General features: G+C 43.1%; 1 protein-coding gene across 11 annotated transcripts in view; it reads left to right on the plus strand.

Moving 5' to 3' along the window:
• GIT2 (GIT ArfGAP 2) overlaps positions 1-26,403 on the plus strand; it is a 71,296-nt gene that overhangs the window by 4,697 nt on the left and 40,196 nt on the right. For all 11 annotated transcript variants that reach the window (XM_039471796.2, XM_039471800.2, XM_074402260.1 and 8 more), the window contains exons 2-7: positions 266-399; positions 2,247-2,359; positions 2,980-3,085; positions 7,735-7,821; positions 7,931-8,061; positions 12,507-12,601. In XM_039471796.2, coding sequence (XP_039327730.1) covers positions 266-399; positions 2,247-2,359; positions 2,980-3,085; positions 7,735-7,821; positions 7,931-8,061; positions 12,507-12,601 — 666 coding nt within the window. The remainder of the gene's footprint in view (positions 1-265; positions 400-2,246; positions 2,360-2,979; positions 3,086-7,734; positions 7,822-7,930; positions 8,062-12,506; positions 12,602-26,403) is intronic.

Genomic DNA, 26,403 nt, shown 5'->3' on the forward strand with positions numbered 1-26,403 from the left:
GTTACAAACTGTGGCCCTGAATCAGTAAGAAAATAACTGCTTACCCTCGGCTCCCACTCACGTTTTTAGTCTCAATTAATATTGTACTTAATCAGGCAAGGTAGGTCGTAACATCCAACAAGATCACGAGCTCAATGCATTGAAGAGCATACTGAAACAAAAATGGCTCCTTTTTCTGACAAACCACACCTCAGTCGTCTTTCGCCATCTGGCAGTATAGCAACCCGCTGGTATTCCTGCCACTGAGATTTCACTCTCTTTCCAGATCCTTCCTGGGCATCAGTAAATAGGGGAACATTTATATGTGATGAGTGCTGCAGTGTCCATCGGAGTCTAGGGCGCCATATCTCCCAAGTGAGGCATCTGAAACACACACCATGGCCTCCAACACTGCTTCAGGTAAAGGATAAGAAGAATTCTCCTGACGGTTGGTAGGACTCATCTTGCTAACAACTAAAATTTCTCCTGGTATACTTCTTCCGTAAGACAAAACTGTTTCATAATTGAATAGAGATGCCATGCCCATCAATGCTGTTTATAAATATTATCTGTATTGAATTCATCATTTAAGACTTTTCTTCCTACCTGACATAAATCTTGTCCAGACACCTCAATTATAGGTAGATAGATGGATAGTCATTAAAATACCTTGGCAATGTTGCACTGTTGACTTTCTAGACTGTCACCAGAATTTTTTTTTTTTTTTTTTTTTTTTAGGCAGAGTCTCACTTTGTCGTACAGGCTGGAGTGCAGTGGTGCAATCTCAGTTCACTGCAACCTCCGCCTCCTGGGTACAAGCAATTCTCCTGCCTCAGGCTCTTAAGTAGCTGGAATTACAGGTGTGCACCACCATGCCCAGCTAATTTTTTGTATTTTTAGTAGAGGTGGGGTTTCACCATGTTGGTCAGGCTGGTCTGGAACTTTTGAACTCAAGTGATCTGCCCACCTCAGCCTCTCAAAGTGCTGAGATTACAGGCGAGAGCCACCATGCACGGCCAAGAAACTGTTTTTAAGTAGTCCATCTTTTCTGTGCATGATAATTAATGTTTCTGAAAGCTACTGCCTGAGAAACTTTTCTTTAATGTACTTATTCCTGAATACCTGCTAATATTTTTTAAATATGCTTTTCTGCTTTGTTAACAGCATGGGCTGGGATTCCTCAGAAATTTCTGAAACATTTTAAGTGTTCTTGAAGTTCTTGTTACTAGTCCGAGAGACTAAATTAAATTAACATGTTTTTATTGGATGTCAAATACCCTGTTAAATGGGCTGTTATATTTGGAGTCCAGTGTCACGTCACCTTTACTTCTATTTTGGAGTACACATTCTTCAAGTTTCTCTTGGAACTCAAGGTTAAATGTATGTTTTGCCTTCATTTATCTTGATTAAAACATGGCACTGAATCTATGACAGCTGTACATATCCCTTAAACTTGCCTGTGTAACCCAAGGAGCCAAAATAAGTGAGTTTGGATCTCCGATGTGAAAATAACTACACTGCTGTAAAAAAGCAGATGGGGCTGTTTTAGGAGTCATGCCTTGAAATGAAACTGGGAGATATGCTTTATTACTAACTTTTGCCTAGAAGTTTCTAAGAGCTCAGGCTCATGTGAAAGGGGCTATTACTGCTTTCTGATCTGTGTTTACAAAGCCAGATTGTATTACTGAATCTCAGTATAAGTCCAGAGATGAGTAGTTTGGAATGCCAGAGTTGACCCTAAAGCAACAATTTCCCAAGTGTGGAACCACCAGTGGTATGCAAGACAGATGTAGGTAATACATGTTTTTTTAATGGTTGCCTTGTTTTACTATGTATAGGCAAACTATAACTAGCACATCAAACCGTTGTTGTTTTTAAAAGTAAGTGGCTTTAAAGATAAATATTAAGTGAATAGTACAGACAGTACATGGGTTGTTAAGAATCTTGAAAATAGTGTTTAATTAGGTTTGGGAGACCCTGCTCTAACATGTCAAAGTACTTTTCTTTCATACTGTATTAGAACAATTCAGAAATACTTTTTTCTTTTCCAGACACACTTCTTTAGGTACTTAACTATCCTACTGGTCAAACCTGAATCCTGCGTACAGATTGATCATCTTTCTCATTCTCAAATCAGTAAACTGATATGAATGATATTCCTAACACAGTGTTTATAGTAGGGCTTTGTTTACCCTCTTCAGTCACTGATCCCCATTGAATATTTGTGGAAAGAAATTAAAGTCTTATATCATCCTGCTTGATTTTAGATGGTTGAGACCTTGTATAATAATGGTGCTAACTCTATATGGGAGCATTCTTTGCTGGACCCCGCGTCTATTATGAGTGGAAGACGTAAAGCTAATCCACAGGATAAAGTACAGTGAGTGGAATGTTTATAAATACTTTTATTTCTTCATAACAAATGGGGCCCACTGAAAGGAGTGCAGCTATTTTTGGTCAGCCTTCACAAAGTCAGCACAGGAGGGGGTTACCCCAGTTCTGCATCAGGCTCTTTGCTATTAGAAATGCAGAATGGGGCGGGGCAGGACCATCTGTTTAGCATGGCTACCCAGCAGGAATAAGTGGCTTCCTCAGTTGGAAACCATGGCTTGGAGGCTGTAAATGTAATCAGATTTAAACTTATGCTCAAATAAGAGGCAGTCAGACCAGAAATCTAGGTCTGGGCACCTGTCTGCCTGTTGCCTCACCTATAAAATGGGACTAAAATGCTGCTTTCTCCCAAAGTTGCTCGGTTAGTTAGGCAGTTAGAAAAGAGAGCCACTATAGAAAGCAGGTAGGTACTCTGCAGTCCCAGCCATTATAATGAGTAATGCATGTTTTCAGACCTCAGGTCTTAAACCTTGCTTAAGCTTCCTTGAACATTGTTCATTTTATTATCAGTGGGGGATGTGGGTCACTTCCTCCTCTTTTTACATTACAAAGAATGGGGATTGTCGTATCTGAACTAGTGAACTGTTTTCTTTTTTGTTTTTGAACCAGTCCCAATAAAGCAGAATTCATCAGAGCCAAGTATCAGATGTTAGCATTTGTCCATCGCTTGCCCTGCCGGGATGACGATAGTGTAACTGCCAAAGATCTTAGCAAGGTGGGTCGCACCTTTCAAAATCCCTAAAAGAGCTGGCCGAGGCAGCATACTGTTTTATTTGGGGGGGCAAAAGATTTGGTTGTGGTTTTTTTGTTGTTTTTGTTGTGAGACAGGTCTTGCTCTCTTGCCCATGCTGGAGTGCAGTGGTACGATCGTGTTCACTGCAGCCTCAACCACCCAGGCTCAAGCCGTCCTCCCGCCTCAGCCTCCCAAGTAGCTAGAACTACAGGCACATTACCACACCCAGCTAATATTTTTTATTTTTCATAGAAACGGGTTCTTGCTATGTTGCCCAGGCTGAAAAAGTTTTTAAATAAAGGAAAACAAAATTTCTGCACATTAAGTAATTAATAGCTTTTTTTCAATTGGTTTATCTTTACTCTGAATTCAGCTGGCAGCCATTCATGTAGTGGAGGTAAAGGGCAAAGAAGAAAAGTAAGTCTCTGGAAAGCTATTTGTGTTTTTCCAATATGGCTTTTAAATTATATTTTGGTAAGTTTTTTGTTTGATTAACTTTGAAACAGGAACCATCTCAGAGTTGTTTCTAGAAGAGACAAGAAAGTTTATAGGACAATTGTTTCTTTCTAATAAGGACTAGAAAAAGTATTCAAGAAAGAGGGCTTACTTCTTCAGTTTTCCAGGTTGAACAGTGGGTATGATCTTCAGAAAGCAATGTATGACTCAAAGCTATAGTACACAGAATGGTTTATCATACTTATAAAATGAGTGGGGTGGTTGTCTTTCCGTGGGCCTTTGCATGTTTTTAAGAGATGCTATAAGAAATGTGCATATTTATTTTCAAAGGATTGCCTTGGTTAAATGCTTACTCACACAGAGCATGAGGATTTACTCTTCAGATTTTTTTATTACTACTTTTTGGCCAGGTGCAGGGGCTCACCCCTGTAATCCCGGCACCTTGGGAGACTGAGGCAGGCAGCTCACTTGAGCTCAGGAGTTCAAGACCAGCCTGGGCAACATGGTGAAACCCCATCTCTACAAAAAATACAAATATTAGCCAGGCATGGTAACACGCACCTGTAGCTACCTGGGAGGCTGGGGTGGGAGGATGGCTTGAGCCCAGGAGGCAGAGGTTGCAGTGAGCTGAGATTACAACACTGCACTCCAGCCTGCGCAACAGAGCAAGAACTTGTCTCAAAAAATGAAAAGAAAACTTTTTCTGCATCTATTGAGATGATCATGTGGTTTTTGCTTTTGCTTCTGTTTATGGGGTAAATCACATTTATTGATTTGTATATGTTGAGCCAGCCTTGAATGTCAGCAAAAAAAAAAGCCTACTTAATCATGGTAGATTAACTTTTTTTTTTTTTTTTTTTTTTTTGAGACGGAGTTTCGCTCTTGTTACCCAGGCTGGAGTGCAATGGCGCGATCTCGGCTCACCACAACCTCTGCCTCCTGGGTTCAGGCAATTCTCTTGCCTCAGCCTTCTGAGTAGCTGGGATTACAGGCACGCGCCACCACGTCCAGCTAATTTTTTGTATTTTCAGTAGAGACGGGGTTTCACCATGTTGACCAGGTTGGTCTCGATCTCTTGACCTCGTGATCCACCCGCCTCGGCCTCCCAAAGTGCTGGGATTACAGGCTTGAGCCACCGCGCCCGGCCTAGGTTAACTTTTGATGTGCTGCTAGATTCTGTTTGCTAATACTTTGTTGAGAGTTGTTTGTTTTTTTTTTTTTTTTTAATTTGTGTTCATCATGGATTTTGGCCTGAAGTTGTCCTTTTTTGTTGTATGTCTGCCAGATTTTGGTATCAGGCTGATGCTGGCTTCACAGAATGAGTTAGGGAGGAGCCCCTCCTCTTTGATTGTTTGAAATAATTTCAGTAGGATGTTAGTTCTTCTTTGGTAGAATTCAGCTGTGACTCTCTTGAGCTAGGGAGATGGAGGTTGCAGTGAGCCACACCACAGCACTCCAGCCTGAAAGACAGAGTGAGACTTTGTATCAAAGAAAAGAAAATTTTTTAAATTACTTTTTAAGGGGTTTGTTTTGCTTTGTTTTGTTTGAGACAGGATCTCACTCTGTTGCCCAGGCTGGAGTGTAGTGGCACAATTATGGCTGACTGCAGCCTCAACCTCTCCAGACTCAAATGATTCTCTCATCTCAGCCTCTCAAGTGGCTGGGATCACAGATATGTGTCACCAAGCCAGGCTAATTTTTGTATTTTTTTGTACAGATGGGGTTTTACCATGTTGTCCAGACTGATCTCAAATTCTTGGTCTCAAGCGATATGCCTGCCTTGGCCTCCCAAAATGCTGGGATTACAGACATGAGCCACTGCATCTGGCCTTTGTTTTTTCTTTTTTAATCTCCAGCAGAATCTGGCTAAAGAATTTAGAATTTGACATTTTGTGTAAAAATGCATATACTTATTACTTCCATTGATTAATGAGACTTGGTATGTATTAGGTTTTTTTTTTTTCTTAACAAAGTTTTAAGAATTACTCAGGCACAGTGGCACATGCCTGTAGCAGTAGCTACTTGGGAAGCTGAGGTGGGAGGGTTGCTTGAGCCCAGGAGTTCAGTCCTGCCAGGGCAACATAATGAGACCCTGTGTTTAAAAAACCAAAACTATTTTAAAAAGTAAACAAAACTTAGAAATAGATGTTAGAGTAGATTTCTTCATTCCTGTGATAAGGGTTACTGCATCTTGGACAATTCTAGGTTAGATTTGAAGGAAGGCGGCTCATCTTCTGAATGTTTAAGAGATTTTCTGCAGTAATACAGAATTCAGTATATCACAGACCTTTTCCCACCCTGAAAGACTTTATTAAAGTATATTATACAGGCCAAGAATAATGTGGTAGAGAGGGTATGGTATAAGGCAGGATCCTATAGCTTACATAGTGTAGAATTTGAAGTCCTAAAGCCCTAATTACAGTAACTACTACTAATAATAACTGTTACTATTACAGCATTTGTATTCTTTGAGCACTTTATTATATCACTAATTCCTTATAACCCTGTAAATAGGGCTGGGCCTAGTAGCGCATGCCTGTAATCCCAACACTTTGGGAGGCCAAGTTGGGAGGATTACTTAAGCTCCTAAGTTCAAGACCAGCCTGGGCAGCATAGTGAGACCTTACCTGTATTGAAAAATAAAAAATTAGCAGGACATGGTGGCTGGCGCCTGTAGTTCTAGCTGTTCAGGAGGCTGAGGTGGGAGGATTGCTTGAGCCCATGATACTGAGACTATAGTAAGCCATGATTGTTCCACTGCATTCCAGCCTGGATAACAAAGCAAGCCAGACCCTTTCTTTTTTAAAAAAGAAAAACACCGGCCGGGCGCGGTGGCTCAAGCCTGTAATCCCAGCACTTTGGGAGGCCGAGGCGGGTGGATCACAAGGTCAAGAGATCGAGACCATCTTGGTCAACATGGTGAAACCCCGTCTCTACTAAAAAATACAAAAAAAACTAGCTGGGCATGGTGGTACGTGCCTGTAATCCCAGCTACTCAGGAGGCTGAGGCAGGAGAATTGCCTGAACCCAGGAGGCGGAGGTTGCAGTGAGCCGAGATCGCGCCATTGCACTCCAGCCTGGGTAACAAGAGCGAAACCCCGTCAAAAAAAAAAAGAAAAATACCACCTTTTATTTAAAAAAAATTTTTTTTTGAGACAGGGTGTTGCTCTGTCACCCAGGCTAGAGTACAGTGGCATGATCATAGCTCACTGCAGCCTCCACTTCCCAGGATCAGGTCATCCTCCCACCTCAGCCTCCCTAGTTGCTGGGACTGCAAGTGTGTGCCACCACACCCAACTAATTTTTCTATTTTTTCTAGAGCCAGGGTCTTGCTATGCTCCCCAGGCTAGTCTCAAACCCCTGGGCTCAAGTGTTCCTTCCACCTTGACCCTGCAAAGTGCTAGGATTACAGGCATGAGCACTGCATCCTACCATTGTTGACATTTTTGAGATGAGGAAAGTGAGGTTCAGATTATTATTATTTTTTTTTTTTTGAGGCAGAGTTTCGCTCGTTACCCAGGCTGGAGTGCAATGGCGCGATCTCGGCTCACCACAACCTCTGCCTTCCGGGTTCAGGCAATTCTCCTGCCTCAGCCTCCTGAGTAGCTGGGATCACAGGCACGCGCCACCATGCCCAGCTAATGTTTTGTATTTTTAGTAGAGACGGGGTTTCACCATGTTGACCACGTTGGTCTCGATCTCTTGACCTCGTGATCCACCCGCCTCGGCCTCCCAAAGTGCTGGGATTACAGGCTTGAGCCACCATGCCTGGCCGAGGTTCAGATTATTTAAAGAACTTTCTCAAGGTCACACAGCTTGAAGTGGGTATAGTTTGAAATTAAGGTCTATCAGACGTCAGAGCCACACACAGTCACCTCTTCACACAGTCCTGCCTCTCACTCAGGTTCTGGTTTTGCCACTTCTTAGACAAGTCATGCATTTGGGCAGGTCAGGCTTCACAGCCCTAGTTTCCTTATCAGTAAAGTGGCCTGACCCCACCTTAGAGTCCAGGGACGGTTGTGACTGGCAAAGGAGAGACTAGTCCATGCACTTTACTGAGACAAATAATTATGTGTTACTGATGTAATGTATATTAAAATGGTCTGTCAGCTGCCCTAGGACATCATTCTTTATGTCTCTAACCACGATTTCTTTTTTGTTTGTGTGTTTTTCAGCAACTCCATTCAAGCGTGAGAACAGGGAATCTTGAAACCTGTTTGAGACTGTTATCTTTAGGAGCACAAGCCAACTTCTTTCATCCTGTAAGAAATCATGAATTGCTTCAGATGTTGAAACTAAGTGAGTTGTGTTTGTGTAGCCTTTAGTTTATTTAATGTGCTCTTTTGTCTACTTTTTATTTATGATTCTTAGGAAAAAGGAAACACCCCACTCCATGTTGCCTCCAAGGCAGGGCAGATTTTACAGGCTGAATTATTGGCAGTATATGGAGCAGACCCAGGCACACAGGATTCTAGTGGGAAAACTCCTGTTGATTATGCAAGGTAAGAGACCTACATTCTTACTACTTCTCTCTGAGATTTTTTGGTTGGGTATGATTCCTTGTTGGGTAGCTAAATTGTGTATGTTAACATTTAATCCTGGCCGGGCACGGTGGCTCAAGCCTGTAATCCCAGCACTTTGGGAGGCCGAGGCGGGTGGATCACAAGGTCGAGAGATCGAGACCATCCTGGTCAACATGGTGAAACCCCGTCTCTACTAAAAATACAAAAAATTAGCTGGGCATGGTGGCGTGTGCCTGTAATCCCAGCTACTCAGGAGGCTGAGGCAGGAGGATTGCTTGAACCCAGGAGGCAGAGGTTGTGGTGAGCCGAGATCGTGCCATTGCACTCCAGCCTGGGTAACAAGAGCGAAACTCCATCTCAAAAAAAAAAAAAAAAAAAAACATTTAATCCCTTTAAAGATTTATCTCATTTTATTTATTTAATTTTATTAATTTTTTGAGATGGAGTTTTGCTCTTGTCACCCAGGCTAGAGTACAATGGCGTGATCTCAGGTCACTGCAACCTCTGCCTCCTGAGTTCAAGCTATTCTCCTGCCTCAGCCTCTGGAGTAGTTTGGATTATAGGTGCCCCCCACCATACCTGGCTAATTTTATATATTTTTAGTAGGGATAGGGTTTCACCGTGTTGGTCAGGCTGGTCTTGAACTGCTGACCTCAGATGATCCTCCCACCTTCGCTTTCCAAAGTGCTGGGATTACAGGTGTGAGCCACTGTGCCCGGCCTACGTCATTTTATTTTACAGATGAATACATTCCAAACACATATAAGCTCAGCTTGACAAAGTTGAGGCAGGCTAGAATCATGAACCAGCATGCTAAACTTCCAGTCTTTCACTTGATCCTTTATGATGCAGTGGTATTTGAGCTGTAGTTAGATTCCAAATCAACTATCAAGAATTATAGAATGCAGTCTTCAATTTTTTTTTTTTTTTTTTTTTTTTTTTTTTTTTTTTGAGACAGAGTTTCGCTTTTGTTGCTCAGGCTGGAGTGCAATGGCACAATCTCGGCTCACTGCAACCTCCGCTTCCTGGGTTCAAGGGAGTCTCCTGCCTCAGCATCCTGAATAGCTGGGATTACAGACATGTGCCATCATGCCCAGTTAATTTTGTATTTTTAGTAGAGACGGGTCTTCTCCATGTTGATCAGGCTGGTCTCAAACTCCCAACCTCAGGTGATCTGCCCGCCTTGGCCTCTTGGTACTGGGATTACAGGTGTGGGCCACCGCTCCCAGCCACTCTTCAATTTTTAATACTCTTAGTTATTGCTTGAACTTAAAAGCAAATCTATACATAGCTATGTGATTAAACAAGTATAGTAAAATGTTAATTGTAAGGTTGGGGTAGTAGACATCTAAGTGCTCACTCTAGGCCAGGCGCAGTGGCTCACACCTGTAATCCCAGCACTTTGAGGGTCCAATACAGATGAGTTACTTGAAACCAGAAGTCCAAGACCAGCCTGGCCAACATGGTGAAACCCTGTCTCTACTAAAAATACAAAAAAAATTGGCCAGACATGGTGGCAGGTGCCTGTAATCCTGCTGCTTGGGAGGCTGAGGTGGGATAATCACTTGAACCTGGGAGGCAGAGGTTGCCATAAGCCAAGATCATGCCACCGAGCTCCACTCCAGCCTGATAACAGAGCAAGACTCTGTCTCCAATTAAAAAAAAAAAATGCTCACTGTAAAATTCTTTGTTTTTCTTTATTATCAATAAAGTCTTTGAAAAAAAAATCTATAGGTTAGTCTTGAATATCGCTTATTTTATTATTTATTTTTGAGACAGAGTTTTGCTCTTGTTGCCCAGGCTGGAATGCAGTGGCGCAATCTCAGCTCACCACAACCGCTGCCTCCTTGGTTCAAGTGATTCTTCTGCCTCAGCCTCCGGAGTAGCTGGGATGACAGGCATGCGCCACCATGCCCAGCTAATTTTGTATTTTTAGTAGAGACACGGTTTCTCCTTGTTGGTCAGGCTGGTCTCAAACTCCCGACCTCAGGTGATCCACCTGACTCGGCCTTCCAAAGTGCTGGTATTACAGACGTGAGCCACTGAGCGCAGCCTTGAATATAATTTAAATAACCAAAAATCAATCATCTTTCCTTCTTTTTCCAAATTACCTTTATTTACTGTGAAGCACAATACTCTGCTTCACAGAGGATAAAATGGGTGAATAACAAAACTCTGCCTTCCCAGAATTTACTCTCTGGGAAAAGATGATTAATAAATGCCTGAAAGAGTTCAAGGAGGCAAGACCGTATGTGATTCATTGCCTAAATGGATAATTGGTCTTAAAAAACATATATAGGGTTTCTTCATTGTGGTCTAAATCATTTAAGAAATTTCTTCAGCTGATCTTGAAGAATGGGTTTGATTTGAGTGTGTGAAGGAGGTGCTAAAGCATTCCAGGTAGGAGAAAAGGCAGGAGTCAAGATCAGGATGCAGGGAGGGACAAAGCATGTTCAGCACAGCAGGAGACCTGACTGGAAAGAACAGAGTGGATTTGGGAATAACAGCAGGAGTATAGTATTGCGCAGTGCTTCATTATTTCACATAGCGCTAAAAAGAAAAGAGCCCAGCCAGTTACATTATGGTGCATCATCAATTGTAGGATATTTCCTGATTTCACAGATATTAAAAAATGAAAGAATAAGATGTGCCTCTCACAACTCAAAGCTGTGTGGTAGGTTGGAGGGTGTTGTGAGTGCATTGCATGGTGGGAAGTGAAGCTGGCTGAAACTATCAGGTTGGTGCAAAAGTAATTGCAGTTTTTGCCATTACTTTTTTTTTTTTTTTTTTTTTTTGAGACGGAGTTTCGCTCTTGTTACCCAGGCTGGAGTGCAATGGCGCGATCTCGGCTCACCGCAACCTCCACCCCCTGGGTTCAGGCAATTCTCCTGCTTCAGCCTCCTGAGTAGCTGGGATTACAGGCAGGCGCCACCATGCCCAGCTAATTTTTTGTATTTTTTGTAGAGACGGGGTTTCATCATGTTGACCAGGATGGTCTCGATCTCTTGACCTTGTGATCCGCCCGCCTCGGCTTCCCAAAGTGCTGGGATTACAGGCTTGAGCCACCGCGCCCGGCCTTGCCATTACTTTTAAGGACAAAAACCACAAAATATACTTGATCTTGGAAGAGAGCCCTGGATAAGTGGTATTTATTATCACTTACCTTAGAATTTTCATAGTTGTACCTTGCATATAATATCATTATAATTTGTTTGTATGCCTTGTTACTAAAAGAATTCTAAGTGGCCTAAATATTTATTTCATGGATATTGAAAGGTAAACTTAATATTTTCTGTTATGCAATTGAAGATAAGTCCTCACTGATTCAGAATTTCCAAGGTAGGGCCTGCACATTATATATTTCTAGAAACATGCTAGTTAATTTTTGAGACCCTCTATGCTAAACCATTGATTAATTTAATTTTTTTTACCTCATTAGATAAGTCATTCTTTATCCTTCCCTCTCATAAGTCTTTGAATTTCTTATTAAGTATTCCATTTTGTGCCTTAATAAAGGAAAGGGGGAGGCCAGGTGCGGTGGCTCAAGCCTGTAATCCCAGCACTTTGGGAGGCCGAGGCGGGTGGATCACAAGGTTGAGAGATCAAGACCATCCTTGTCAACATGGTGAAACCCCGTCTCTACTAAAAATACAAAAAATTATTGCCAGGCGCGGTGGCTCAAGCCTGTAATCCCAGCACTTTGGGAGGCCGAGGCGGGTGGATCACAAGGTGGAGAGATCGAGACCAACCTGGTCAACATGTTGAAACCCTGTCTCTACTAAAAATACAAAAAATTAGCTGGGCATGGTGGCGCGTGCCTGTAATCCCAGCTACTCAGGAGGCTGAGGCAGGAGAATTGCCTGAACCCAGGAGATGGAGGTTGCGGTGAGCCGAGATCGCGCCATTGTACTCCAGCCTGGGTAACAAGAGCGAAACTCCATCTCAAAAAAAAAAAAAATACAAAAAATTGGCTGGGCATGGTGGCGCGTGCCTGTAATCCCAGCCGCTCAGGAGGCTGAGGCAGGAGAATTGCCTGAACCCAGGAGGCAGAGGTTGCGGTGAGCCGAGATCGCGCCATTGCACTCCAGCCTGGGTAACAAGAGCAAAACTCCGCCTCAAAAAAAAAATAAAATATAAAAATAAATAAAGGAAAGGGGATAGTTCAGATGGTGAAAACAGTTTATAAAAGTGGGATGTAAAGTAGACTTCAGAAATCTACCTTCATAGCAAGGTTGATTATCCTAAAAAGCCTTGTGTGATAAACTGCTCAGGTGTCTTAGGAGACATCTTTTCTTTTTCTTTTTCTTTTTTTTCTTTTCTCTTTTATTACCTATTCAGAGAATAAGGAGACGTCTTTGTATTTCTCTGTTTTAAAGCCAGTGAATAGTGAGCAATATAAATGGTACTTTGTTTTCTTTTGGTAGGCAAGGAGGGCACCATGAGTTGGCAGAGCGCCTTGTGGAAATACAGTATGAGCTGACAGACAGACTAGCCTTCTATCTCTGTGGCAGGAAACCAGGTGAGTGGACAGAGAATGACCTCTCCATGTCTGCAGTCAGGAAAGTTCTAAAAAAACAAGTTGGCTGTGTGCTAATGTTAAGGCTTGTGTAAAACAAAAAAAAAGAAAAACAAGTTGGAACACTGTTTTCTATGACCTCCTCTGCTTTAACGTATCCCTGAGAAAGCTGTGAATATGGGTTTTAATTTGAAAGGATAACTGCAGAATTGTCAGTTACATGTAAAAGATGAAAGTTGGAGAAATATCTTTGGATTTTTCATTTTTAAAACTTTAGCTCTAGAGAAATGACTTTCAAGAATCAGATTGAATAATCGAAGCAAAATTGAATGTGTACCACAGTTCCTAAACATGGTGGGACTAGGAATGCAGGAGCAAAGCAATAACCTTTTAAATGGAAAAAAAAGTCCAGAAGTATGCTTTGCCATTAGCCAACTAAAACTCTAGCCTGTTGCCTGTTTTATTAAATAGAGTTTTGGATCATGCCACTGCACTTCAGCCTGGGTAACAGAGTGAGACTCTGTCTCAAAAAAGTAAATAAAAATAGGCCAGGCATGGTGGCTCATGCCTGCAATCCCAGCACTTTGGGAGGCCAAGGTGGGCAGATCGTGAGGTCAGGAGATAGAGACCATTCTGGCTAATGTGGTAAAACCCCATCTCTACTAAAAATACAAAAAATCAGCCAGGCATGGTGGCACGTACCTGTAGTCCCAGCTCGGGAAGCTGAGGCAAGAGAGGCACTTGAACTGGGGAGGTGGAGGTTATAGTGAGCTGAGATCACACTACTGCACTCCAGCCTGGGTGACAGAGCAAAACTCTGTCTCAAAAAAATCAAAAAAATAAATACGTAAAGCTTTGACTGAGTGCAGTGGCTCTTGTCTGTAATCCTAGCACTTTGGGAGGCTGAGGCAGGAGGATCACTTGAGCCCAGGAGTTCGAGACCAACCTGGGCAAGAGGGGTGAGACCCAATCTCTACAAAAAGTTTTTTTAAAAAATTAGCCAGGCATGGTGGTGTGAACCAGTAGTCCCAGCTACTTGGGAGGCTGAGGCAGAAAGATCACTGAACCCAGGAATTCAACACAGCAGTGAGCTATGATTGTGCCACTGGACTCCAGCCTGGGTGCAGTGACAAAGCTAGGCCCCCATCTCTCTAAAAAATAAATGAATAAAGTTTTATTGCAAGAAAGCCATGCCCAATTATTTGTATCTTGTGTGTGGCTGCTTTCACATAACAATAGCAGAGTTGAATAGGTTTAGCTTTTGCAACAGAGGCCAGATAGCCACAAAGTCTAAAGTATTTACCATTTGGCCCTTTACAGAAAATACTGGCCAACTCCTGATGTACCACTTTTACATACATGTATGGCAGTGGTTCTCCATCCTGGTTGTACAATAGAGTTAAGAGCCTCTGGTGTAGTTTCAGTTCTGGGTGAGATGGAGTAAGCACACCCCACCCTCCTGCTAAATAGAACTAACAAACCTGGGCCAAATGCTTGGATTGGCTAGCTAAGGACTCTGAAAAGTAAATTCGAGTTGGTGGATTAGTGAAGTCAAAGTGCCATCAAGCTGGTGGTGAGTGTCCTCTTCGTCTTAATTGTGATAGAACTTTATTGACAGCCTGAAACCTGGAAGTGCGTAATGAATGCAAAAAACTCTTTTTTTCTGCTGGGCACGGTGGCTCACTCCCATAATCCCAGCACTTTGGGAGACCAAGGTGGGTGGATTATGAGGTCAGGAGATTGAGACCATCCTGGCCAACATGGTGAAACCCCACCTCTACCAAAAATACAAAAAAATATAGCTGGGTGTGGTGGTGGGCACCTGTAATTCCAACTACTTGGGAGGCTGAGGCAGGAGAATCACTTGAACACGGGAGGCGGAGGTTGCAGTGATCTAAGATTGCGACCCTGCGTGCCAGCCTGGGTGACAGAACAAGACTCCGTCTTAAAAAAAAAAAAAAAAAAAAAAAAAAAAAAAGCCTTTTTCTGGTTAAAGAGCAGGAAATGGGACTCCTACAGGACAGAGAGGAAGGGGATTTACCTGGGGTTTTTTCCTCCTCCTCCTTCGTTTTTCTGATCTCTCTAACCCAGCCCATAGGCAAGCCTGTGGCTGCAATAGCAGCTGCAGCAGTGGCAGTACAGCTTCCTAAATCTCTGACCCAGGAGGATGAGGGGAGATCCTGATTGCTTTTCTTTTTCTATTTTCTCACCTTCTGCTCAGGAGGCAGAACCTAACCTGGTCAGTTGCCTGCTAAGACAAAAATGTTAACATTCTGCATAAAGAAGACCCAGAGTCTTAAAACATAACATTCACAATATCTAAGATACCATCCATAATGACTTGACATACGAGTAATTCTCATGTACTTGTAAGGGAAGGCAATCAACAGATAACAACCCCAAGATGACACAATGTTGAAGTTATCAGATAAAGATTTTAAAGCAGGTAGTAAGACCATGCTGTAAGAAGTAAGAGCAAACATTCTTGAAACAAACAGAAATATAGAAAATCCTATCAGGGAAATCAAAGTTACAGAAGAGAACCAAATAGGAACTTAGAACTGAAAAATACAATAAGTAAAAAATTTTAAACTCACTGGATGGGCTTAATAGAATAGAGATGACAAAGAGAAGTCAATAAATTGAAAATAGATCACTAGAAATTAATTGATTTAAGCAACAGAGAAAAAAAGTAGGAAGAAAAAAAACTGAACAGAGCCTCAGAGACCTGTTATACTAGGTAAAATACTAGAATGTCTGGCATTTATGTCATTGGATTCCCAATAAGAGATGAGAAAGAGTGTGGTATGCAGAAAAAGTATTTAAAGAAATATTGCAAAAAAAAACCCTCTGAATTTGGGCCGGGCCTGGTGGCTCATGCCTGTAATCTCCTAACTTTGGGAGGCCAAGGAGGGTGGATCATTTGAGGTCAGTAGTTTGAGACTAACCTGGCCAACGTGGTGAGACTCCATCTTTACTAAAATTATAAAAATTAGTTGGGCATGGTGGTGCGCACCTATAATCCCAGCTACTCAGGTGGCTGAGGCAGGAAAATCGCCTAAACCCTGGGAGGTGGAGGTTGTACTGAACCCAGATGGTACCACTGCACTTAACTTGGGCAACACAGCAAGACTCTGTCTCAAAAACAAAAAAACAAAAAACAAAATAACCGCCAGTAACTCTAAATTTGGTGAAAGACATAAACTTACAGATTCAAGAAACTTAGCAAATTCCAAAGAGGATAAACTCAAATCCACACTTGAGACACATCAGAACCAAACTACTGAAAACTAAAGTTGAAGAAAAGGTCTTGAAAGCAGCCAGGAAAAAGTGGCATGTAACATATATAGAAAAACAGTGATTTGAATGATTGCAGATATCTCATCAGAAACCATGGAGATGAGAAGGAAATTAAATAATACTTTTATTATTATTACTATTATTATTTTGAGACAGGGTCTTACTCCATCTCGTAGGCTGGAATGCAGTGGCATGATCTCGACTAACTGCAGCCTCAGCCTCCTGAGCTCCATGATCCTCCCACCTCACTACCCACAGTAGCTGGGACTACAGATGTGCACGCCACTGTGCCCAGATAATTTTTGTATTTTTTATAGAGATAGGGTTTACGTTGTTGCACAGGCTGGTCTTGAATTCCTGAGCTCAAGTAATCCGCCCACCTTGGCCTCCCAATGTGATAAGATTACAGGTATGAGCCACCATTTCTGACCTACTTTTTTATTATCATTTTTTTCTTGTCTTCTTTGTGATGGTAAAAGCAATACTTTTATTTTTTATTTATTTATTTATTTTTGAGATGGAATTTTACTCCTGTTGCCCAGGCTGGACTGCAATGGCACAATCTTGGCTCACCGCAACCTCTGCCTCCTGGGCTCAAGTGATTCTCCCACCTCAGCCTCCCGAGCAGCTGGAATAGCTGGGATTACAGGCATGCACTACCAAGCCTGCCTAATTTTCTGTTTTCAGTAGAGACGGGGTTTCTCCATGTTAATCAGGCTGGTCTCGAACTCCTGATCTCAGGTGATCTGCCCACCTCAGCCTCCCGAAGTGCTGGGTTTACAGGCATGAGCCACCATGCCTGACCAGTAGAAACAATACTTTTAAAGTGCTAAAAGGCCGGGCGTGGTGGCTCAAGCCTGTAATCCCAGCACTTTGGGAGGCCGAGGCGGGTGGATCACGAGGTCAAGAGATCAAGACCATCCTGGTCAACATGGTGAAACCCCGTCTCTACTAAAAATACAAAAAATTAGCTGGGCGTGGTGGTGCGTGCCTGTAATCCCAGCTACTCAGGAGGCTGAGGCAGGAGAATTTCCTGAACCCAGGAGGCGGAGGCTGCAGTGAGCCGAGATCGTGCCATTGCACTCCAGCCTGGGTAACAAGAGCGAAACTCCATCTCAAAAAATAAAAATAAAAAAATAAAGTGCTAAAAGAGCTATCAACCCAGAACTCTATATCCAATGAAAATAACCTTTGGAATGAAGGCAAAATAAGGACATTCTAAGAGGGGGGGAAAAAAAATAAGAGAATTATTTGCTCTAATAGAAAAGCTAGAGAAAGTTCTTTGGGTGAAAGGGAAGTGATACCAGAAAGAATCTTGCAACTTTAAGAAAGAAAGAAAAACAACAGAAATGGCAAGTATCTGGCAGAGTAAGACCCTGTCTCAAGAAGCAAACAAACAAAAGTTGAAATTTTCATACCTATCTTAAAGATATAATATCCTCGGCCAGGTGTGGTAGCTCAAGCCTATAATCCCAGCACTTTGGGAGGCTGAGGTGGGCATATCACCTGAGGTGAGGAGCCAGCCTGAACAACATGGTGAAACCCTGTCTTTACTAAAAATATAAAAATTAGCTGGGCATGGTGGCACATGCCTGTAATCCCAGCTACTCAGGAGGCTGAGGCAGAGGAATCATTTGACCCTAGGAGGCGAGGTTACAGTGAGCCGAGCTTGTGCCACTGCACTCCAGCCTGGGCAACAGAGGGAGATTCCCATCTCAAAAAGAAGATATAATGTCATCTAGTAGGGTTTTCAGCATATGTCAATGTAATACATTTGACAACTGTAACATAAAAGGGGATAGGGTAAAAGAAATATAATGGTAAGATTTCTACCTTCTACTGGAAATGTAAAATAGTATTTCTAAGTAGACTGTGAAAAGTTAGGTGTGTGTGTGTATATGTGTGTTTGTGTGTGTATGTATATATATGTAGTAATTTCTACCATAACTACCAAAAGAAGACTACAAAGATGTGATCAAAAATGCTAGAGATAAATGAAAATGAAAAATTACTCATATCATCAAAAGATATTTTGATTCAAAAGAAGAGAGGAGATGGGGAGAACAAAAAACAAAGAACCAAATAGAAAATAAATAATAACATCATAGCTGGGCGCGGTGGCTCAAGCCTGTAATCCCAGCACTTTGGGAGGCCGAGGCGGATGGATCACAAGGTCGAGAGATCGAGACCAACCTGGTCAACATGGTGAAACCCCGTCTCTACTAAAAATACAAAAAATTAGCTGGGCATGGTGGCATGTGCCTGTAATCCCAGCTACTCAGGAGGCTGAGGCAGGAGAATTGCCTGAACCCAGGAGGTGGAGGTTGCGGTGAGCCGAGATCGCGCCATTGCACTCCAGCCTGGGTAACAAGAGCGAAACTCCATCTCAAAAAAAAAAAAAAAAAAAGTAATAATAATAATAACATCATAGACTTAAATCAATAATTACATTAAATGTTAAGGACCCAAACACATCAATAAAAAGCAGAGATTGTCAGAATGGATTAAAAAACAAAAGGGGCTGGGAGCAGTGGCTCATGCCTGTAATCCCAACACTTTGGGAGCCTGAAGCAATTCTCCTAATTGCTTGAGCATAGGAGTTTAAGATCAGCCTGAGCAACAGAGCAAGATCCCCTCAAAAAATGTTATAAAAACTGTCCAGGTTGCTGAGTGTGGTGGCTCACGCCTGTAATTCCAGCACTTTGGGAGACCAGGGCAGGTGGATCACCTGAGGTCGGGAGTTCGAGAGCAGCCTGACCATCATGGAGAAACCCTGTCTCTACTAAAATTACAAAATTAGCTGGGTGTGGTAGCACATGCCTGTAATCCCAGCTACTCAGGAGCTGAGGCAGGAGAATCACTTGAACCTGGGAGGCAGAGGTTATGGTGAGCCGAGATTGCGCCATTGTGCTCCAGACTGGGCAAGAAGAGTAAAACTGTCCTCAAAACCTATGAACAAACAAACAAACAAAAAACCAGCCAGGCATGGAAGTGCATGTCTGTCGTCTCAGCTACTCAAGAGGCTGAGGTGGGAGGATCACTTGAGCTCAGGAGGTTAAGGCTTCAGTGAGTGCTGATCATGCTACTGCACTCCAACCTGGGTGACAGAGCAAGACCCTGACTCAAGAAACAAACAAAAAGCCAAAAGGCCTAACAATATACTATCTATAAAAACCCACTTTATAACATATAGGTAATAATTTTAAGACCAAAAAGTGTAAAAAGATATACCATGCAAAGGCTCAGGAAAAGAAAGCAAGGATGGCTGTATTAATATCAGACAAAGTAGACTTCAGAGCAAGGAATATTAGTAGGGATAGAGAGGGATAGTAGGGATAGAGATAAATATGATATCATATTTATCATAATATGATAAATGAGTCAGTTCATCAAGAAGGTGTAACAGTTCTAAATGTGTACACATGCAGCAACAGACCTTCAAAATACATGAAGGAGCTGGGTGCGCTCACACCTGTAATCCCAGCACTTTGGGAGGCAGAGGTAGGCGGATCACCTAAGGTTCAGAAGTTCAAGACCAGCCTGACTAACATGGTAAAACCCTGTCTCTACTAAAAATACAAAATTAGCCAGGTGTGGTGATGCATGCCTGTAGTCCCAGCTACTCAGGAGGCTGAGGTACAAGAATCCTTTGACCCGGAAGGCGGAGGTTGCAGTGAGCCAAGATTGTGCCATCGCAGTCCAGCCTGGGCAACAAGAGTGAAACGCCATCTGAAAAAAAAAGAATGAAGCAAACTTTGATAGAACTAAAAAGAGAGAAGGTCAAATCTACAATTATTGTTGGAGACTATACACTCATCTTTTAGTAATAGAACTAGTAGATAGAAAATCAGTAAGGATCTAGAACTAAACCAGACGAAAACTCAGCTACATCTAATTGACATTTATAGACTCTTCTACTCAGCAGCATTAGAATACACATTCTTTTAAAGTACATACTGAACAGTCACCAAGATAGACAATATCCTGGGTCATAAAACAAACCTTAGCAAATCTAAAAGAATTAGAATTCTATAAAGTATGTTTTCAGACCATAATAGTATTAAGCTACAGATACTTAGTACAAATAAAACTGGGGAATACCCAAGTGCTTGGAAGTCAAACAGCATGTTTCTTTTTTTTTTTTTTTTTTTTTTCTTTTGAGACAGAGTCTTGCTCTGTTGCCCAAGCTGGAATGTGATGGTGCAATCTCAGTTCACTGCAACTTCTGCCTCCCGGGTTCAAGCAATTCCTCTGCCTCAGCCTCCCTAGTAGCTGGGATTACAGGCACGCACCATTACACCTGGCTAGTTTTTCCATGTTTAGTAGAGACGGAGCTTCACTATGTTGGCCAGGCTGGTCTCAAACTCCTGACCTCAGGTAATCCACCTGCCTCGACCTCCCACAGTGCTGGGATTACAGGTTCGAGCTATTGCGCCCAGCCCTGAACAACACATTTCTAATTAATCCATGGGTCTAAGAGGAAGTCTCAAGGGAAATAATATTTTCTTTTTTTTTTTTCTTTTTTTTGAGACGGAGTTTCGCTCTTGTTACCCAGGCTGGAGTGCAATGGCGCGATCTCGGCTCACCGCAACCTCCGCCTCCCGGGTTCAGGCAATTCTCCTGCCTCAGCCTCCTGAGTAGCTGGGATTACAGGCACGTGCCACCATGCCCAGCTAATTTTTTGTATTTTTAGTAGAGACGGGGTTTCACCATGTTGACCAGGATGGTCTCGATCTCTCGACCTCGTGATCCACCCGCCTCGGCCTCCCAAAGTGCTGGGATTACAAGCTTGAGCCACCGCGCCCAGCCGGGAAATAATATTTTCAACTGAATGAAAATGAAAATGCAGCATATCAGAATTTCTGGGACACAGCCAAAGCAATGCTTAGAGGAAATTTTATATTCTTAAATTCTTGCCTTAGAAAAGAAGAAAGATCTCAAGTTATTCTTAGGATTTTTTTTTTTTTTTTGAGACGGGGTTTCGCTCCTTACCCAGGCTGGAGTGCAATGGCACGATCTCGGCTCACCGCAACCTCCGCCTCCTGGGTTCAAGCAATTCTTCTGCCTCAGCCTCCCTAGTAGATGGGACTATAGGCATGCACCACCATGCCCAGCTAATTTTTGTATTTTTAGTAGAGATGGGGTTTCACCATGTTGACCAGGATGGTCTCGATCTCTTGACCTCGTGATCCACCCGCCTCGGCCTCCCAAAGTGCTGGGATTACAGGCTTGAGCCACCGCGCCCGGCTCTTAGGATTATTTTTTGAGATTGTGTCTTGCTCTGTCACCCAGGCTGGAGTGCAGTGGTGCCATCTTGGTTCACTGCAGCCTCCACCTCTCAGGTTCCAGTGATTCTCCCGCCTCAGCCTCCCGAGGAGCTGGGATTACAGACATGTAGCACCACTCCTGGAAGATTTTTATATCTTTAGTAGAGATGAGGTTTCACCATGTTGGCCAGGCTGGTCTTGAACTCCCTACCTCAAATGATCTGCCTGCCTCAGCCTCCCAAAGTGCTGGGGTTACAAGCATGAACCACTGTGCCTGGCCCCAAATTGTTAATCTAAACTCCTCCCTTAAGAAACTTTAAAAAAGAAAAAAAAAAAGGCAAAATAAACCTGAACTAAACCTGAGCTATACAGAAGGCAGCAAATAGTAAAGATCAGAAATTTTTTTTTTTTTTTTTTTTTTGAGACGGGGTTTCGCTCTTGTTACCCAGGCTGGAGTGCAATGGCACGATCTCGGCTCACCGCAACCTCCGCCCCCTGGGTTCAAGCAATTCTCCTGCCTCAGCCTCCTGAGTAGCTGGGATTACAGGCACGCGCCACCATGCCCAGCTAATTTTTGTATTTTTAGTAGAGACGGGGTTTCACCATGTTGACCAGGATGGTCTCGATCTCTCGACCTCGTGATCCACCCGCCTCGGCCTCCCAAAGTGCTGGGATTACAGGCTTGAGCCACCGCGCCCGGCGCTGTTTTTTTTTTTTGAGACGGAGTTTCGCTCTTGTTACCCAGGCTGGAGTGCAATGGCGCAATCTCGGCTCACCGCAACCTCCGCCTCCTGGGCTCAGGCAATTCTCCTGCCTCAGCCTCCTGAGTAGCTGGGATTACAGGCATGCACCACCACGCCCAGCTAGTTTTTTTTTGTATTTTTAGTAGAGACGGGGTTTCACCATGTTGACCAGGATGGTCTCGATCTTTCGACCTCGTGATCCACCCGCCTCGGCCTCCCAAAGTGCTGGGATTACAGGCTTGAGCCACCGCGCCCGGCAAGATCAGAAATTAATGAAACTGGAAAAAGAAACAGTAGAGAAAAATCAATGAAACTAGAGCTGGTTTTTCAGAAGGATTGGTAAAACTCATAAATGTCTAGCAATACTGACAAAAAGGAGAGAATAAAGATGGAGTTATCACTATATACCACACAAACATTAAAGGATAATTTTCAAATAATACAGACCAGGCCAGGCATGGTGGCTCACACCTGTAATCCCAGCACTTTGGGAGGTCGAGGAGGGTGGATCACCTGAGGTCAGGAGTTTGAGACCAACCTGGCCAACGTGGTGAAATGCTGTCTCTACTAAAAATACAAAAACTAGTGGGTGTGGTGGCGCATGCCTGTAATCCCAGCTACTCGGGAGGCTGAGGCAGGAGAATTGCTTGAACTTGGGAGGCAGAGGTTGCAGTGAGCCAAGATCGTGCCACTGCACTCCAGTCTGGGCAACAGAGTGAGACTTCATCTTAAAAAATAATAATAATAGGCCGGGCGTGGTGGCTATGCCTGTAATCCCAGCACTTTGGGAGGCCAAGGTGGGCAGATCACAAGGTCAGGAGATTGAGATCATCCTTGCTAACATGGTGAAACCCCGTCTCTACTAGTAGTAAATACAAAAACTTAGCCAGGCCTGGTGGCGTGCGCCTGTAGTCCCAGCTACTTGGGAGCCTGAGGCAGAAGAATCGCTTGAACCCGGGAGGCAGAGGTTGCAGTGAGCCAAGATCGTGCCACTGCCCTCCAGCCTGGGCGAGAGAGAGAGAGAGAGACTCTGTCTTAAAAAAAAAGAAAAAGAAAAAGAAAAAATAATGATAATACAGACCAGGTATTGTGGCTCACAGTGGTAATCCCAACACTTTGAAAGGCTAAAGTGGGATGATCACTTGAGGCCAAGAGTTTGAGACCAGGTTGGACAACATAGCAAGACTCCATCTACGAAACTGCAACAACAGAAAATTAACCTGGCATGATGGCGTGCACCTGTAGTCCCAGTTACTCTGGAGGCTGAGGCGAGAGGATTGCTTGAGCCCAGGAGGTCGAGGCTGCAGTGAGCCATGTTCACACCACTGTACTCGAGTTTTTTTTTGTTTTTTCTTGAGGCCCTGTTTCAAAAAAATAAAAGAGAGAGAAATACAACATAGCCAAGTGAGATTTCCAGGTAGGCAAGATTAATTCAATATTAAAAAATCAGAGGCCAGGTGCGGTGGCTCACACCTGTAATCCCAGCTCTTTGGGAGGCTGATGCAGGCAGATCACGAGGTCAGGAGATCAAGACCATCCTGGCCAACATGGTGAAACCCCATCTCTACTAAAAATTCAAAAATTAACCAGCCATGTTGGCAGGTGCCTATAATCCCAGCTACTGAGGCAGGAGAATTGCCTGAACCCGGGAGGCAAAGGTTGCAGTGAGCTGAGATTACACTACTGTACACTATCCTGAGGAACAGAACAAGGCTCTGTCTCCAGTAAAAAAAGAAAGAAAGGAAAAATCAGGCCGGGCACAGTGGCTCATGCCTGTAATCCCAGCACTTTGGGAGGCCAAGGTGGGTAGATCACCTGAGGTTAGGAGTTCAAGACCAGCCTGGCCAACATGGTGAAACCCCATCTCTACTAAAAATACAAAATTAGCTTGGCGTGGTGTTGTGTACCTGTAATCCCAGCTACTCGGGAGGCTGAGGCAGGAGAACCGCTTAGAACCCAGGAAGTGGAGGTTGCAGTGAGCTGAGATCACACCATTGCACTCCAGGCTGGATGACAAAGCAAGACAGTATCTCAAAAAAAAAAAAAAAAAAAAAAAAGGAAAGAAAGAAAGAAAATCAGTTATTGTAATCTGTCACATTAACAATAAAAAAGAAAAAGTATATAATATTAGTCGATGCAGAAGCAGCATTCAACAAACTTCAACATCCATTCAGTTTTTTAAAAATCTTAGCAAACTAGGAATAGATAAGGCTTTCTTGACCTGATACAGAGTATCTATTTAATGATGAAAGACTGTGTTTACTCTCAGATTGGGAGAAAGACTAGGGTGTCCACTCTTACCATTCCTCTTCTACATCACACTGAAAATCCTAACCAGTGCCAAGAGGCAAGAAAAATAAATAAAAGGCATACAGATTGAAAAGGAAGAAGTCAAACCGTCCCCATTCAAATGAGTTGATTTCTATGCAGAAAATCACAAGAAACCTATAGAAAGGTTTCGAGAACCTTGCGTTAAACAAGATTGCAGGAATACATGGTCCACAGCCAAAAATACAACATTTTTTTTTTTTGAGACGGAGTTTCGCTCTCGTTACCCAGGCTGGAGTGCAATGGCGCGATCTCGGCTTACCGCAACCTCCGCCTGCTGGGTTCAAGCAATTCTCTTGCCTCAGCCTCCTGAGTAGCTGGGATCACAGGCATGTGCCACCACACCTGGCTAATTTTTTTGTATTTTTAGTAGAGATGGGGTTTCTCCATGTTGGCCAGGCTAGTCTTGAACTCCTGACCTCAGGTGATCCACCAGCCTCCCAAAGTGTTGGGATTACAGGCATGAGCCACTGCGCCCGGCCAAAAATCCATCATATTTCTTTAGAATAGCAGTGAACAATTGGAAACTGAATCTAGAGAAACAATACCACTAAGAAAAAAGCTCCAAATTGGCCAGGCATGATGGCTCACACCTACAATCTCAGCACTTTGGGAGGCTGAAGCGGGTGGATCATTTGAGTTCAGGAGTTCAATACCAGCCTGGCCATGATGGGGAAGCCCTGTCTCTACTAAACTTAGAAAAATTAGCTGGTCATGGTGGCAGATGCCGGTAGTCCTAGCTACTTGGGAGACTGAGTCAGGAGAATTGCTTGAACCTGGGAGGCGGAGGTTGCAGTGAGCCTGAGATCTCGTCATTGCATTCCAGGCTGAGTGACAGAGCGAGACTCCCATCTCAAAAAAAAAAAAAAAAAAAAAAAAACCCTCAAAATTAAATACTTAGGTATAAATCTAACGAAATACACAATACATGTAGGGCCTATATCCCAAAAAATGCTGATGAAAGAAATTAATGAAGACCTGAGTAAATGGAGAGATATACTGGGTTTATTGATAGGAAGACTCAGTAACATGTTTATTCTCCACAAATTAATAAACGTATACATTTACTTGAATTGAGGATTTTTCATAGACATAGACATACTGATTCTAAAATTCAAATGGAGATCAGGTATAGTGGCCTATGCCTGTAATCCTAGCACTTTGGGGGACCAAAGCAGGAAGACCACTTGAGCCCAGGAGTTCGAGACTAGCCTGGACAGCAGGCAAGACCGCATGTCTACAAATAATAAATTAGCTATGTGTGGTGGTACATGCGTGTAGTCTTACCTACTCAAGAGGCTGAGGTGGGAAGATCACCTGAGCCCGAGAGGTTGAGGCTGCAGTGAGCCATGATCATGCCACTGCACTCTAGCCTGGGCGACAGAGTAAGACCCTATCTCCAAAAATATTAATAATAATAATAATTTAAAATTCAAATGGAAATGTGAAAGAACTAGAATAGCCAAGACAATTTTGCAGGAGAATAATGTGGGAGGAAGTACACCACCCAATTTTTCGGACTTGCTGTGAAACTACAGTTCTCAAGACTGTGATGCCAATGAAGAGACAGACATTTAGGTCATTGAAACAGTATAGAGAATCCAGAGATACACCCACACAAATATGTTCAATTTATTTTTGTCAAAAGTGCAAAGGTGGTAATCAATTCAGTGGAGGAAGGATTGTCTTTTTAATGCATTGGGACAACTGGACATCCATGTGCAGGAAAGTGAACTTCAACCTAAACCTCACACCTTATCCAAAAACTAGAAAAGATCATAGATCCAAATGTAAAACCTGACACTGTAAAACTTCTAGAAGAAAACGTAAGAGGGCTAGGCATGGTGGCTCACACCTGTAATCCCAGCACTCTGGAAGGCCGAGGTGGGTAGATCACCTGCGGTCAGGAGTTTGAGAGCAGCCTGGCCAACATAGTAAAACCCCATTTCTACTAAAAAATAAAAAAATTGGCCAGGTGTAGTAGTGCACACCTGTAGTCCCAGCTACTCAGGAAGCTAAGGCAAGAGAATCGGTTGAACCCAAGACAGGGAGGTTACAGTAAGCCGAGATCACACCACTGCACTCCAGCTTGGGTGACAGAGCAAGACTCTGTCTCAAAAAAAAAAAAAAAAGAAAAAGAAAAGAAAACATAAGAGAAAATCTTTGT

The sequence above is a fragment of the Saimiri boliviensis genome, chromosome 7, assembly GCF_048565385.1.
Source record: "Saimiri boliviensis isolate mSaiBol1 chromosome 7, mSaiBol1.pri, whole genome shotgun sequence".
NCBI lineage: Eukaryota > Metazoa > Chordata > Mammalia > Primates > Cebidae > Saimiri > Saimiri boliviensis.